Source organism: Camelus dromedarius, chromosome 29 (genome assembly GCF_036321535.1).
Source record: "Camelus dromedarius isolate mCamDro1 chromosome 29, mCamDro1.pat, whole genome shotgun sequence".
Classification (NCBI taxonomy): domain Eukaryota; kingdom Metazoa; phylum Chordata; class Mammalia; order Artiodactyla; family Camelidae; genus Camelus; species Camelus dromedarius.
The window spans coordinates 24,738,769-24,754,558 of record NC_087464.1 but is presented as its reverse complement, the minus strand read 5'-3'; the positions used below and the strand labels follow the sequence as shown (position 1 = coordinate 24,754,558).

General features: G+C 46.3%; 1 protein-coding gene across 6 annotated transcripts in view; it reads right to left on the bottom strand.

The window, feature by feature from the left end:
• Positions 1-15,071, bottom strand: part of ADPGK (ADP dependent glucokinase) — a 32,316-nt gene extending 17,245 nt beyond the window's left edge. For 4 of the 6 annotated variants that reach the window (XR_010378331.1, XM_064480728.1, XM_064480729.1 and 1 more), the window contains exons 1-3: positions 14,768-15,071; positions 8,063-8,288; positions 4,373-4,435 (exon numbers count right to left, since the gene is read on the bottom strand). Coding sequence is in view for 5 of the 6 variants with exons in the window: in XM_064480728.1 (XP_064336798.1) it covers positions 4,373-4,435; positions 8,063-8,288; positions 14,768-15,000 (522 nt within the window). In the remaining variant the exon portion in view is untranslated. The remainder of the gene's footprint in view (positions 1-4,372; positions 4,436-8,062; positions 8,289-14,767) is intronic. The other 2 variants (XM_031440876.2, XM_031440877.2) reach the window with 1 other exon arrangement.
• Between the last annotated feature and the right edge of the window lie 719 nt (positions 15,072-15,790).

Below are 15,790 nucleotides of genomic sequence, written 5' to 3'. Positions count from 1 at the left end.
TCACCCCTACAATTGTGTTTCTTTTCTCTAATTCTTGGCTAGAATTTCAGCTTCTGAGATGAGGTAACAAGGGCCAGATTTACCCTCCTGCCTGAAACAACAACAACAAAACAGATGAAATATATGAAACAATGGTTTTCAAAACATTTAGACCTGGGCAACAAAGGACAGCGATCCCTACGAAACAGGAGAAAAACTGAGCAAGCCCTACCAATGCCTTAGCAAATTACGCTAAAAGGGTTTCCAAATATCCAAAATCTGAAAGAATTCACCACCAGCAGACCTGCGCTACAAGAAACGTTAAAGGAAATCCTTCAGCTTTTTCTTATTATTTAAATGTCTTTAAAAGAGAATTAACTGTTTGAAGAAAAGTATCAACAGCACAGTATGAGATTTACAGCCCATCCAGAAGCAAAGTACATGGCAGAACAGTACGAAAAGCGGAGGGGAGAGACAGGTACACTACTGCGAGGGTCTTCCATCCAGCTGGTGGTGAAAAGCAGACTGTGACAAGCCACAAATGAACATTACAAAGCCTAAAGCAGCCGCTAAAGAAAAGAAGTGGCAAGATGCTCGATCTGACCCTAACCTGAGAGAGCAACAATCACGTTAGATGTAAGTAACATAACATCCCAATTTCAAGATGGTGAATGTCAAAGTGTATTAAAAAGCAAGCACCCACTACATGCTGCCCACGAGAAACACATTTTAAATATAAAGACACAAGTGGGTTAAAAGCAGAAGGACGGAAAAAGATGCACCATGATAACACCAATCAAAAGGAAGTTGGAATGGCGAATTTTAATCAAGAGATTGCATAACAAGGAATTTTATGAAATTATTTTATCTCCAGTAATGATAAAAGGGTCAATTCAGGGAGGGGACGTAACAACCCTTAACAGTTATGCATCTAATAACAGAGCTTAAAAATACACGAAGAAAAAGTTACAGGCCTGCAAGGCAAACAGACAAGACCGTAATTACAGCGAGACCCCTCTTCAGCAACTGGTCAGTAGACAGAAAAGCAGTAAGAATACAGAAGCCTTGAACATTATCAACCAGCCTGGCCTGACACTCACAGAATACTCCACCCCAAACGGCAAAACACAACATACCTCTCAGGTGTACATGGAACTGCACCAGACAGACTATATTCGAGGCCATAAAAAAGTCTGAACAAATGTGACAGGAGTGAGAGAGGCGTGGTCTCTGGCCACATGGAATTCAAGTAGAAATCAGTCATAGAAAGGTGACTGGAAACCCCCCAATATTGAAAAGCTGAACAGCACATTTCTGAGTAGTCCATAGACGGGCTTAATTAAGTGGCTCATCTCAAGAAATCAGAGGGAAATTTAAAACCATTTGATTTGAACAGAATGAAAATAAAAACACAACGTTTGATAAAAATGTATCAAAATCTGTGGGATAAGCGACTTACGGGGAAATTTACAGCAATGAACACTTTATGCCAGAAAACAAAGCAGGGCCAAAAATCACTGACCTCAGTTACTACTTTAAGAAACTAGAAAAAGGAGAGAAAGTCAAAGCAAATAGAAACTGATGAAATAAAAAAGAAATATAGGGAAAAAAAATCAGTGAAGCCAGGGGCAGGGAGCAGAGCTCAGTGATAGAGGTGCGCTCAGCCTGCACGAGAGCCTGCGGTCAATCCCCAGCACCTCCGTTAACAAGTTTCAAAAAAAAAAAAAAAAAAAATCAATGAAACTGAAAACTCATTATTATTGAAACGATCAATAAAACTGATAAACCTATAGCCAAACTGATCAAGGGAAAAAAAAAAAGACATTACCAGTTTCAGGAAAGAGCGTGCGAGAACACCACTAGATTCTATAGATCTGAAAGGGATAAGGGAACAGTATGATTAATTTTATGCCAAGAAATTCAACAACTCAGAAGAAATGGACAACCTCCTTGACAGGTAAAACTACCAAAGCTCACTCAAGAAACAGAAAGTCTGAATTTCTCTATATCTATTAAGTCAAAGTTGTTAAAAATCTTTCCACAGCAGAAACTTTAGGCCTAGAGGGCGTCACTGGTGAACTTCACAAACATGTGAGGAAGGGATGATACCAATTCCACACAAACTCTTAAAAAAAAAAAAAAAGGAATGGTTCCCAACTCATTCTGTAAGATCAGTATTACCTGGATCCCAAACCAGACAGACAAAGAAAGAAAAATACAGCCCTCATAGAAACTGATGTAAAAAATGCAAACAAAATTTTATTAAACTGAATCCAATGATACATAAAAAGGGTAACACATCAGAAGCAAGTAAGGTTTATCCCAGGGATATAAGGCTGGTTTAACATTTGAAAAATCAATGTAATTACCATACAGCAAACTAAAAACCAAAAACCACACACAGTCATCTCAACAGATGCAGAAGCAGCATTTGACAAAATCCAAGATCTACTGCAAATTCTTGGCTAAATTCCAAATATATTCTGTAAAGGCTGCTCTCTTCTGCGCTCTGGCTTCCGTTTCACCACCCTACTACTCCGCATTTGCTACACACACCAGGGTCTGTTTCTAAGACACAGCATAGCCTGGTTGTGACGAGCATGGACTCTGGAGCGAGACTACTTGGGTTCAAATCCCAGCTCCTCACTAGGTATGGGAACCGGAACAGTTTTAACTTCGTCATGCCTCATTTTTCCCACCTGCAAAATGGGGATAATAACAGACCCCCTCACAGGGCATCACAAGGATCAAATGGGTTCATATAACGTAAAGTAGTGCTCTGGACATGGAAGAATGACCTAAGTGTTAACTATTATTACTGCCTTTGGAAAACCCTGGGCCTTGATCCGTGGTGGTTCTCTGATGATCACCTGGTCCATATTGAGAAGCATTTCAGTAAGTTAAACTAAATCCCTCTGAGAGCAGTTTCAGGTGGTGAGGTCATGGCAGAGCCTGGTGTTTGAATCCTGGCTCCATCACTTACCGGCTCGGTGACCTTGGGCACATGACTCAACCTCTCTGAATCACCTTTCTTATCTTTAAAAGGGTGATAATCCTTAGTTCATCATATTATAGTGAGAGCAGAGTAACAGATACCCCTTTTCTTTCCTTAACCTCTTACCAAGGCCAGGTTTTTTGTTTTTTTTGTTTTTTTTTTTTTTTAAACCAGAATGCTTTCCAGTCCCAGGGTCAGCTTCTCCAGAGACCAACAGCAAATGCTGGACCCAGAGGAGGTCAGATTGAAAGGTCCAACTAACCCAGGACTTCCAGGGCCAGAATTACTTCTCGGGGTCAAGAGGGTGGATTTTCTTAGGGACCCAGACAAATGCCCAGGCTCCTGATGGGAAGGGCCTGGCTTCTCTCTAATGAGCTAACGACTGATCCTTCCTTCTCTTCCGTCCATTTGCCAGTAATATTTCCAAAGGTCAGCCCTGGAATTTCTCATCTTCTCTGTCTGGAAGTTAATCACTATCTGTAAGGACTATAAAAAAGTGTTTCCCACCTTGTTATTTTATGAAAACTCTAATTCTTACTAAAGTGTGAAATGTTCACACTTTAATATGCTCTCCACATCTAAGCACATCCATCCCTTGATGAACAGTGCAGCTCCCTATGAATTTGTTCCCTCAAACTGCAGATCATTTTTAACTGAATTTCTGGATCAATCTGTGGGCTCTTATTCTGTACCCCTGACCCATATTTCTATCTGCAGGCTGGTTCCCCGAAACCAGAGGACTACCTATGGTTGCCCTTCTCTCCTGTCAGTAGCCCCATCTCTCCTGCACTTCTCCAGTTCACTTACTCCAGAATCATAGTTGCTAACCCTACCTTCTTTGCCCCCATGGGCTGTCCAGCACCACGTGATTCCATGTTAGTAGGCTTTAGACAGAAGTCTTTCTCCTCTTCTGTCGTCTCTCATCCAAACCTCACTCATTTCACAGCAGGACAACAGTAGTCACCTCCTGGCTGGCCTCCCTCCTCAGACCTTGCCCACTTGTAGCAAAAGGTACTTAAGAACGTGGACTCTGGGGTCCTGGGTTAGAACTGTTCTGTTTCTTACTAGCTGTGAACCTCTCCATGCCTCGAGCTTCACGTGGAAAGCAAGACAGTAACAGTACTACAGCAGCACCAGAGAGCCTTGCAGGCTGTCCCGAGGATTAAAAGAGACACTTTCCGGAAAGCGCTGAAGACAGCACCAGGCACACAGTAAGCACAAAGAAGCCTTCGCTGCTGCTCCTCTCCCTCCACTGCTACATTCCTAACAAGAGCCCCAGGGTCTGGCACACAGTAGGTGGTCCGTAAGTTGAATCACAGAACAGATACTCATCCTTGCCCCTAAAATTACTAAAACAGTAGTGAAAGGCACAGGTTTTAGTCTGGGAGTGTGACCTACCTTTAAATCCGAGTTGGCTGCAAACTTCTGTCCAATTAAAGCTGCGTTTCCTCCTACATAGTGCTGTGAGACAGTTCAACATTATTAGACGGCATTTTAACATAACTGTTACTCAAGCTTTATTCAATTAATTTATGGTCCATTTTCTTCCAAAAAAGGTTTGAGGTAACATTACAAGAACACATAGATAAGATTAATAAAAATGTTAACCCCATAGGTTGACAGACAATGAACTAGAAGGTTTAAAAAAAAAAAAAAAAAGCTACCCTTGAAAATTGCCTTAATAGTAGATCAAATTTGGCCTTGAGCTTCCAAGCAGCCGAACAGATAAAGGAAACAAAAGGAAATATAACAAGTATGAATAGACCTTATCTTCTGCACTGTCTTCCTTCTAAAGTGAGTATATGATCATGTTACTCTCCTCCTGAAAAATCATTCGATACTACAGTGAACTAAAGTCCAACTCATTTATTTCATTTTTAAATTGAAGTACAGTTGGTGTATATTATATATATTACAGGTATACAATATAATAAAGGTTATACCCATTTATAGTCATTATAAATTATTCCCTGTATTCCCCACGTTGTACATACATCCTTGGAGCTTATTTTATACTCGATAGTTTGTACCTCTCAGTCACCTACCCCTATCTTGTCCCTCGCCTGCCACCCCTCCCCGGTAACCACTAGTTTGTTCTCTTTTATCTGTGAGTCTGCTTCTTTTTTTTGTTATATTCACTAGTTTGTTTTACTTTTTAGATTCCACATATAAGTGATTTCATACAGTATTTATATCATGTATTTCCTGTCTTATTTCACTGTCATAATACCCTCAAAGTTCATCCATGTTACTGCAAATGGCAAAATTTCATTCTTTTTTAATGGCTGAGTAGTATTCCATTATATCTATCTATTATATATATGTGTGTGTGTATATATATATATATAAAATGTGTACACACACACACACACACAGAGTCTTCTTTATCCAATCTTCTGTTGATGGACACTTAAGCTGCTTCCATATCTGGGCAATTGTAAATAATGCTGCTATGAATGTTTGGGTGCATCTATCTTTTCAAATTAGTGTTAAAATTCAACTCTTAAGTGAGGCATACAGGCCCTCTTTCTGTCCCTGGCTTTCCTGTCCACCTCCATCTCCTGCCCTGCCTCCACACCATGGCCGCAGCTCTCGGTCTGCCTTCCTCTGTCTCCGTGCTGCTTCCTTTGATGAGCATACCTCCTGCTCCTCATGCATCGGTAAGTCCTTGATGGCGTCTCAAGAATCAGCTGCAGAGTCACCTCTTCGGCAGCGTCTTCTATTGCCCTTGTCCCATGGCCACCTCTGCCTCCACGCACCCCCCACCCCCTACAGGATTAGACCCCTTGCTACTCGCCACACCTCTACCCAGGAGAAGCTCTCCTGCGGCCCCTGTCCACTTGCACTGGTGTCATCTGAGGACATGTTTAGCTCCTTCGGGGTGGGGACAGTCTTACAGTAAGTGCTCAGTAAATGTCTGCTGCTAAATTTTGAGAAAGGAAGAAACACACTGATGCATCAGGAGATGTAAAAGCTCTCCTGGGAGTAAATTCCAACGGTAATGGGCTCTAACAGAGGACAAAGTTTTCTCCTAAACACCGCATCTCTCAGCTGAGGCCCTAGAGGGGGAGAGCAGGTAACTCCAGGCCAGTGTTCCACGTTGCTAAGGATGCATTCACGTGCTCGGGAAACCTGCCAAGCAGGAAATCAGGCTGATGCTGTCATGAGAGTTCAGAGACCTCGTCAACAGCCTTGCCTGGGAGGAGGGCTGCTGCCTCACCTCCCGGGCCTCAGCCCCAGCAGAGGCACAGGCTACGTAAGCCAATTCTAGACGCTAGACATCACTTTCAGGTGGGACAGTAACAGCTTTCTGTAGATAAATTTTAAACTTTCTGCGACATACAGGCTGAAATTTGGCCTTATAGCATGTTAAACTTAATTTAACTATGATGGCTGGAAGAATGTACTAAAAATCTTGGAGAAAACATTAAGATGCTATGAAGTGGATTTTAGAGTTTTCATATAATAATTATTACTAACTACTGTTTATCAATCAATCTGTCTTACAGTTTAAGGGAATTTGAAAAGGTATGAAATGAAGTGTCACCCTAATGGAAGATAAGTATAACACATTTTAAGTTTTACAATGTTAAGAAATAATTTGGATGCTGTAAAAGCTAGATAAAATTTCTGTAGAAAAAATGTTTACATTATGAAACAAAAGGCAGGATCAAGGCAGAAGAGAACAGAACAGAAATCAAATTAGCAGTTTAAATGCCACGATCATGAAGACTGCTAAGCAGCAGACTTGTCATCATGTTAGTACTATCAAGGTTCTTTCAGAAAGACCAGAATCTCACTCCTGAGCTCAGCTGTCAAGATGACTGTAACTGAAATTTCAGCAGCTTGCGTCTCTGTCAGAAACTCAGCTGGGTGGTGCCCGTGCTGCCTGTTCCCACGGGCAGCTTCAAAGGGAACAAAACAATGTACAATCACTTTAATGGCTATCAAAGTAAGTGGCCATAAAGAATGGCCTGTGAAAGGTACCAAATAAAAACGGCATTAAGAGCTTCCCCAACAAGAAGCACATCCAGACTGAGGTGACCAAAGGGAGATTTAGGTAAGACGGGTGGGGCGGGGAGATGCTCAGACAGACAACACTTGGCCTCAGGAGGCGTGCGAGCCTCGAGGAGGCGTGCGGGCTGTGCAGGGCCTTGGGCTTTGTTTATGATCACCAGGTGGGCATGGGGACCCCTACGGTCTGCCTCTGACAGGTTCTACCTATCAGTGGTTCTCAGAACAACAGCATCAACATAGCCAGCATCAGCAGGGAACTTGCTGGGTAAATTCCCGGGTTCACCCCCCAGGTGCTGAATCAGCAACTCTGGGAGCGCGGCCCAGGAACCTGCGTTTCAATACCCATCCAAGCGATTCTGGTCACACTCAGGTCTGAGAGCCACCGGCCCAGACAAGAGGTTCTCAACCGGGGGACTCTGCATCCCTCTCTCCCCGACTCTGGGAGCATCGGACCAGGTCAGACGTTTTTAACTGTCAAGGCTGGGGAAGCGGGGGAGTGTGACTGTCATCTAGTGGACAGAGGCCACAGGTGCTGCTGAACATCTTACAATGTGCAAGACAGCCCCCACAACAAAGAATTATCCAGCCCCAAGTGTCAGCAGTGCTGAGGGAACCTTGCTCTGGACCAGCAGAGCAGAGGGGAGGACCCAGCTCCCCGTCTCCCAGGCCGAGCCTAGAACCAGTTCTCCGTGGGTGTGGCCTTGTTCTGCTCAGGAAGGACCCAGCCATGCTAAGATTACAGCAATACCCAAACAAGTTAGGACTAGAAATTTTTCTTATCTTAAGCTTGGGAAACATACTAAAAGAGCAATATAATGGATAACCCAGGAACAAAATTTTAGCAAAGATGCTTCATAACTGCTGGCTGAATTGAAATGACTAGAAATAGGAGAGTTAAAGGAAGGTCAGATACACGGTTCTACAGAAAGAGAAAACATTGCAGAACAAATTCCCAACAGTCACCCTTTTGGGCAAACTGGAGAGAAACACTGCTTGGTCGCGTCTTGAAACCATACAAACAAGGTGTCTTTCCCACCCTAGCTTAATTCACCCCTGGTGAACTGAACAGACCTGGGCTCCTGGGAACTCCGATGCAACCTGGGCGATGTCTTGGAAAGCTTCCTTATCGCTGAAGAAGCGCTCAGCGGCTGCTCCCTTCCCCATGAAGTGAAGGAAGGCTTCCTCCAGGTCATTCCTTGAATGCAGTACCGAGTGGTCCTCGCCACTCCCAGGGTTCAGGCCGAGTGCCTGCAGGAGCTTCACCCCTGACAGCACTACATCCACACACGCATTGACTCTGCAAGGAAGGAGGGAAGAGTGTGAAAGAGGCAGGAGCACCAGGGAAACACTCCAGAGGCCTCGGCTCAGAGAAACAGACGAAGTGGGCCTCAGACCTGAACTGGAAAGCAAACAGCATATGGCAGAGGACAGCTGCTTTATCTGTACGTTTCTTAAGATGAGAACACAGGGCTCTTCGCGACCGTCTGGCACACGTTGACGCTAGCTACAAAGAGACAAGACAGGTGCTCAGCACCTCAGAACGAAGCTATCATGGTAGCACAAACAGCCCCTTGAGAAAATGCGGCAGAGCCAGATGTCTGGATTCACCCTGGCTGTGTGACTTAGGAGTCGCTTTAATTTCTCTGTCTCAGTCTCCTCATGTATAAAATGGTGTGATGTGAGTACATAACTCACAGGGCCACTGTGAAGATCAAATAAGTTAGCACACGCTTAGGAACACTGCTTGCTGCAGAGTAAGGAAAACAAAAGTTTTGGTCAAAAGCCACTTTCCCTCTAAAGACACATCAGGGTGGCGGCAAAGTACACTAAGTACCTAAACGTCTAAATACTCCCTGTTGAAACCCTTAGAGCTGAGTAGCACCTTATAGATTCAGGTGCACCTGAAGCCTGGTGACAACTCATCACTTGGCAGGTGTTCACTGGACGCTCCCTGAACTTTAAAAGGCTGGTAAGAAGCCAGTGGTTGGCTCTACAGACATCATAAAGTGCACACTAAGGTTGTCTAGCATGGCCTCTCCAATGTGTGCATGGAAAAGTTCTGGCTTACATTTTCAGTGTTTCTCTGCTAAAAGTCATCCCTTAAAAGAGAAGTTCAAATGCTTTGAAACCAGAAGGTAAACTCATCAATAAAGAAGGCTCAATGGACTGGACTGTAGTGTAAAATAAATAGCTACAAGGTTTCCCTTCTAGTCTCCTTTAAAAATCTCCTGATCACAAATCATTAATGTGGTGAACTCTAAGATGAGGAATAAGATTGGGGTAAGGAAGAGGAATTTTATTTTTCATTACACAGATTTTAATTTTTACAAGCATGCATTACTTTTAGAACTCAAATAATTTTTTAAAGGTTCCCATGTCAGCCAGATATTATTTATATCACTCGGGCAAGGAAGAGAGACATCCCTCCTCGTGGCACAAAATGACTGCATCCTCACCGTAAGGACTCTTGTAACTTCCTCCCCTGTGATCTCAAGTTTTTGAAAAGGGTTTTGCCTACCACACAGCATTTAAATACTCAAATGTTCTTAATCTTTTAAAGTCAAACGCACATATAATTACTCTGGCCAACTGGAAAAGCATATCTAAGAGTGCATATGCCTTTCAGCACGCAGAACACATTGACATGCACGTGGCAGGTGATTAATATGTTTAAAACATATTCCTTTCGCAGCCTTACATGATAACCAAACACATCGTGTAAACCGGTCTCAATCCCACGTCACAGAGCATGCTCTATCTCTACTGGATGCAACATTCCATGCCTGAAGGGTAGGATCTTAACAGGAATACAGGTCACCCTGCTCTCAGACGCCAGCAGGTGCCCGAGTTTCACAGTGAGAGTTTGGGCAGCTGAGGGCGGTGCTACTCCCACCGAGCGGCCCCACCCAGAGAAGGTGCTTAGATGGACCTGGGTCCTGGGTCTGGAGAGCAAAAGCTCAGAATATATTTAAAAGGAATATACCCACACCTGGAAACGACTTCAGCAAACACATCACTTCATATCTAGTTCTGTTGAGACCTTAAACAGAGTTTGATTCTTTAAAGGTGAGGCTGCAGGAGGTGAAGTTCGCAAAGTTACTAAAAAACAAAACTGAAAGGAGCAACGTTCAGCGTATTTTGCAGCACAAAAGACAAAAACCGAGAACTGATTTTGAGTTACAACAATGTAACTACCACAGGAACGTTTTCCGTCTCCCACTTAATCCTGTCATGAATACTAAGGGAAAATAAACAATCTTAGGAGAAAACTTATTTGGTAGCTTTTTATAATAAAAAAAAAGACCACTGAACACCTACTATGGGCCGGATACCAAACAAAGTACTGTTATGTGTGCTTTCTGGTTATGTTTTACATTACTGCAGCCAGAACGAGACTCTTTCTCTGTGCTTACTTCAACTCAACAGCACACTAAAATGTAAACAAGCCCGTTACCTAAGGTGTTTTATCATCAGGGAAAATAAAGGGGGAGGGGAGTGAACAAAAGAACCAGAAGGGAAAAATTACGCTCATGTGACACGTAGGCAGAACGTCACAGTTCAGTAAGAAATGTGTAAAAGGTTGCAATGCGGGCTTGGAGAAAACAGACACAGGTGAAGCAACTGGAAAACAGAACAAGGCACCAGAGGCCGATGCCCAAACACGCGGCTCTGTGCGCGGCCGAGAGGGCGCCGTGGGCCGGGCTGCCGGGCGTTTCACAGAGACCTGCGGGGTGGGGTGGGTGGGGAGGGAGGACAGTCTATCCTCCCAGGTTACAAATTCCTTAAAGACAAGGATGGTGGTTCTTATCACCTCCCTTCTGTTTCATCAACTGTAAAATTGTTTCCTAAGGTTCTCTCCAGCTTTCGCACTATACCTGAGAGATTATGAGAGTTAATCGTAATCACTGTAGAGAAGAAAACCCAAGAGGGCAGGAGCCACGGTCCCGGGGCCGCGCCCTGGGTGGTGCTCTGAACAGAGAAAGACGGTGGGCATTTTCGGAGACCACACCAAGTGGACAGGGAAGTTAGTCATCACTGCTTTCATCTGAGAAAAGGCTGGGGGTTAACTGCCATTCCAAAGGCCACACCTGGAGAAGCCTGAATTCAAACCCAGACTTATCTGATACTGAAGCCCACACAGGGAGCACACACAGCAAAGATGTGGGCCTTGTGTCTGGACACAACAAGAACACTGAAGAGAAGAGAGAGTCTGAGCAGGGGAGAGGAGCAAGACAGGTTTCAAAAGTATGGGGGAGAAAACGCTAGGGTGAGGGGTCCCTCATTCACTCAGTGAGCCTGAGGACCAGTGTCGGATTCTGAAGCAAGGAAGGCAGCACGCGTTTTAGAAAGATGTGGCTGTGGGCTCCCCACTGACCATCTTCTTGAAACCCCTCCTGTCCTTTACTTCTCGCCCTCACATGCTGGTGCTCCTGGACACCCGCCCCGCACCCCCCATTTACCTTTCCTTTTTGTCCTCTTCCTGGGCGATGCTGTCCAGTCTCTGGCTTCAACCTAAGTGCTGGCACCGCCAAGGTCTGCGACCCTGCTCCTCAGCACGCGCCTGCGCTCCAGTCTTTCGCTGTCGGCACCTGCCTTCAGCAGCTCTGATGGTGGCTCAGCTCCCTCTAAAATCCCACAGGAATGTACATTTCCCCTGCCCCGAAACCCAAACGGCCGCCTTCCACCACAGACTTGTTCCTTTTTCTTCACCTCTCAACAATGTGTCATGAACTTGGAGCCAGGATGGGTTTAAGCTGCACCTCTGGCATTTGATAGGGTGATCTTGAGCAAACCAATGTTTCCAAGCCCCAGTTTACTCTCTGTGAAAACTGGATGATCTGTATCTGCTCATATGAGTTTGTCATAAGATCCCCAATACTAAAAACCTGTCATTTCTGACTGCCTCCATTTACTCTAGCACACCCAACCTGTCATCAAATCTCACCTGTTTAGCACCATTGCCAAACAAGCTCGACGGGCTCCTAATTACTGTCAGGGTCTCAAGACCTTCCTCTTTCTGAATCACATTAGATTGTGTGTTTTGAGTGTGTGAAAGAGAGAGTGAATATACGTGTGTGCATGTGTGCGTTCTCCTGAAAGGTCAAACTACAACCCACCCCCATGAGATTCTGGTACGAGCGCCAGACCCACCTACTCCTTGCACATTCCCATCTTTAGGCTGAAAATCCCTTTGGGTAATGAGAAATGCTGGTAAGAATGGGTGTCTGTTACCCACAAAAATAATGCCAAGCCTTAGACATGAGGCAAACAGGTCAGAAACACTGCTCAAATTTCACATCCCCACCAGTTTTTCTCTGCAAAGAACTTAGCATCATTTACCTTATAAACCTTTATGGCCTTCCCATCACCTACCCCGATATAAAAGGCTCCTTTCAGTATCATCTCCTGACTCCACTCTACCATAAGGTCCTTGCCCTAAACACAGGGCCAACCTGCTATTCCCACCCAAGCCACATACTTTTTCATATTTGGTTCTCTCTGTCTAGGTGGGCTTATTCCCTCACCTTCTTGTGGAGAAATTCTATTTTTTCTCCAGGGTCTGTCCCATGCAAGTCACTATTGCAGAATATATTTTCCAAGATGGCCACAAGATGCCCCTTCCCACGCGGTCTTTTTACAATGTGGGGCCGACATTCCTCCCATCCAGGTGTGTTCTATGTCCCCCTCCCTTAAAACCATTTGGACCTGAGACTATGGTAGAAAGGACACTGTGTGCTTCTAAGGTTAGGTCATAAAAGGCATTAATTAATCCTTCTGCCTGGCCCTCGGCGGGCATTCCCTCTCCGAACCCAGTCACCCTGCTGAGAGAAAGCTAATAAGCTACATAGAGAAACCACGTGTAGGCGTTCAAGTGAAACCACAGCTGAGGCTGTAGCTGACAACCACAATCAACCCTTTAGATGACTCCAGTCCCAGCCATCCTCTGCCTGAAATCGCACAAAACCCCAAGTGAGAACTGCCTAGCCGAGCCCAACAGAACCTCAGAATCATGAGAATAAAATGACCATTGTTTTAAGCTACTAAGTTTTAGAGCGATTTGCGATGGAGCAGTAATAAATGGAATGTCACCTTCTCAGATGGAGCGCTTCCTGAACCCCATCCTGGGAAGAATCAGCAATTCTTCTTTGGGACACAGGCTACCTTGTTCCAACCCCTAGTTTAGCAAAGCACTTTTCATACATATTATGGCCAGCCCTGGGTCCTCCTCTCTCCCAATTCATATGCTGAAGTCCTAATCACAAAGGTCACTGCATTTGGAGGAGGTGATTAAGGTCAAATGAGGCATTATCTAATGAGTGTCGGTTTAAGAAGTAGAAGTGAAACCAGAAGTGCACATGAACAGAGGAAAGGCCACAGCAGTACACAGTAAGAAGGCAGCCATCTGCAAGCCCAGAAGAGAGGACTTGATCTTGAACTATCAGCCTCTAGAATTGCGAGAAAATAAATGTGCTCACCCAGTCTGTGGTATCCTGTTATGATAGCCAAGCAGGCTAATACAATAATGAATATATCTGTTTCCAACAAATGAGTCTGGGACCTTGCTTCATCCATCCCTGTATCCTCAGAACCTAGCACAGACCTGACACATACCACGTAGTTGATGAGTATTTGTTGAATGAATGCGCACAAAGCCAGGGAGAACAATTATGAAGCTGATAAGGATGCAGGTGAAAGGGCTTGAACTTAAACGAGGAGATTAAAGAAGATACACCTGAAGAAACAATAAAAGTGCTAATCGATTTAACAAATACTAGCTAACATCTGGTGTCTGCTCTTGAAAGCAGACACCATGCTAAATAACATGGATTATTTCATTTAATCTTCAGGATCTTTGCTCTACCTTGCTCCTCCTGTCCCAATACTCACAGGAACTAGTAGAATACTTGCAGAATAAAAGGCCTGCTTTTGTATAGTGCTTTTGAGGTGACGGCAAGTCATGCAAGTAGAACTGAGAGAGGGACTGAAGTTAGTGTGAAGGGAATAATGACACACTGGAGAGGAAGACAAAGAAAGGAGGCTCTGTGATTTGGTAAACTCCTAAACATGCAATGTCACTGAGGTCAAGGGAAGAAAAGAGTGTTAAGGATAAGGAAGTGCTTAACGCGTGGAAGGCTGCAGAGAGCTGACAGTGAAGATTTAAAAAGGCAGCTGAATATGAAAATCAACAAGTCTCCGGTGAGCTCTGAGAAGTTTCAGCAGAATGGTGGTCACCAGGCTACGGCGTTACGGAAGAGGAAACAAGGTGTAAAGAAATAAACTCGGTAGCTAAAGGCAGCGACCACTCCTTCAAGTAGTTCAGAAGCAAGAGGAAGAAGAGTGTTGCAAAAACGGTAAGACCAAGCATCTCTGACTGCAAGAGAGCAGCGGCCAAAGGAGCAGTGACTGGAACGAAGGAGGCTCGAACTCTGTCAGGCTGAGCGGGATTTGCAAGAGACTATTAGGTTGGTTCTGTGGAGACGAGAGAAGGGGGCAGGTCCTACCGAGACGGGAAAAGGGTGCAGGGGCCAGCCGAGAGGAGTAATTCTGGTGAGTCCCCGCAGCAGTGACGAACCGGGCTCGTCCCAGACGTCCGGCGCTTCTCGCCAAGGAGGCAGCGTGGACACCAGCGCCGAGGGGCCTCCCGGGGACCTCTGGGAACCCGTCTCCGCGCTGGCGCTACCTCCCAGATCCCAAGCCGCCTGGAGGCTACAGTTCTTGGCCCGGAGACCCGCAGCACCCGCACCTCCTGGTGAGGCAGGCCCCGAAGGCACTCACCCCACCGCCACGCGGCGCCAGCGCCGGGCCGGTCTCACGATGAGCGCTTCCCAGGCGGCCGCCAACCGGCTCTCAGGGGAGCCGGGTCCCAGGGGCGCAGGCGCGGGCCCCAGCTGCAGCGAGCTCCACAGAGAGCGCAGCGCCGACCCCGGCAGCTGCGGCTCCAGCAGGAAGACGCAGCCCACTGCCAGCGCCAGGAAGCCGGCGTACGCCGCGCCGCGCCACAGCGCCATGGGGACGGAGGCGCGCGAGCCGCGGAGTACAGCTCCTCTCCCCGCCCGCGACTCTTCCGGGCTCCGCGCGCGCCGACGTCGACACGCGCGTCACGTCACGCCGGCGCGCCGCGGTCCCCGGGGGGCGGGGCGAAGGGCGGGGCGACGGGCGTGGGCGGGGCCGCTAGCCCCTTGCCAGCTTCCAACTCCTGGCCCGTTTGTGGACGACGTGGTGCCGATCCCGGCGCAGTTCCTCTTCCCGGAGCTCCAGCCGTATCCCAGAATAGAGGGGCAAGGATACGTTAGTTTTCCCCGTAAGACCAAACAGACGGATTTTGAAGAAGCGGGCAAACCTCACGTTGATCTTTGAGCCAGTCTGTGTCCCATGTGAGCTGCGCCTGCAGTTCCTCTGAGGGGCACAAGTCACATCCCCTCTGTTTTAATCTGTCCCTCCGCCCGTCTGTCCATCCTCCGTCGTTTACTAAGCTCATCTTCTTTCAGGCCCGGGGCTTGGCGTTCCTCGGAGGAATCAGATGGCGGCAGTGCTACTGTGAGCCCTTGGGACACGCGTGGTAGGGAGACTGTCCCTTCGGAGGGTGGCCAAGACCTGTAGCCGCTCGGGGCCTCTGCCGAGACTGAGCCCGCGGTGATCGTCCTCGCTGGATGATCAGAGCCAAACCGTAAACTAACCCTTTTGGGGGCGCTGTTCCCTTTAACAATCTCAGAAAATGCACAAATGTCCACAATCTCGTGTACAACATAGGGAAGCTGGGGACCTGATTAAGGAAACCATGGTTTCTCCTTGTTCCCC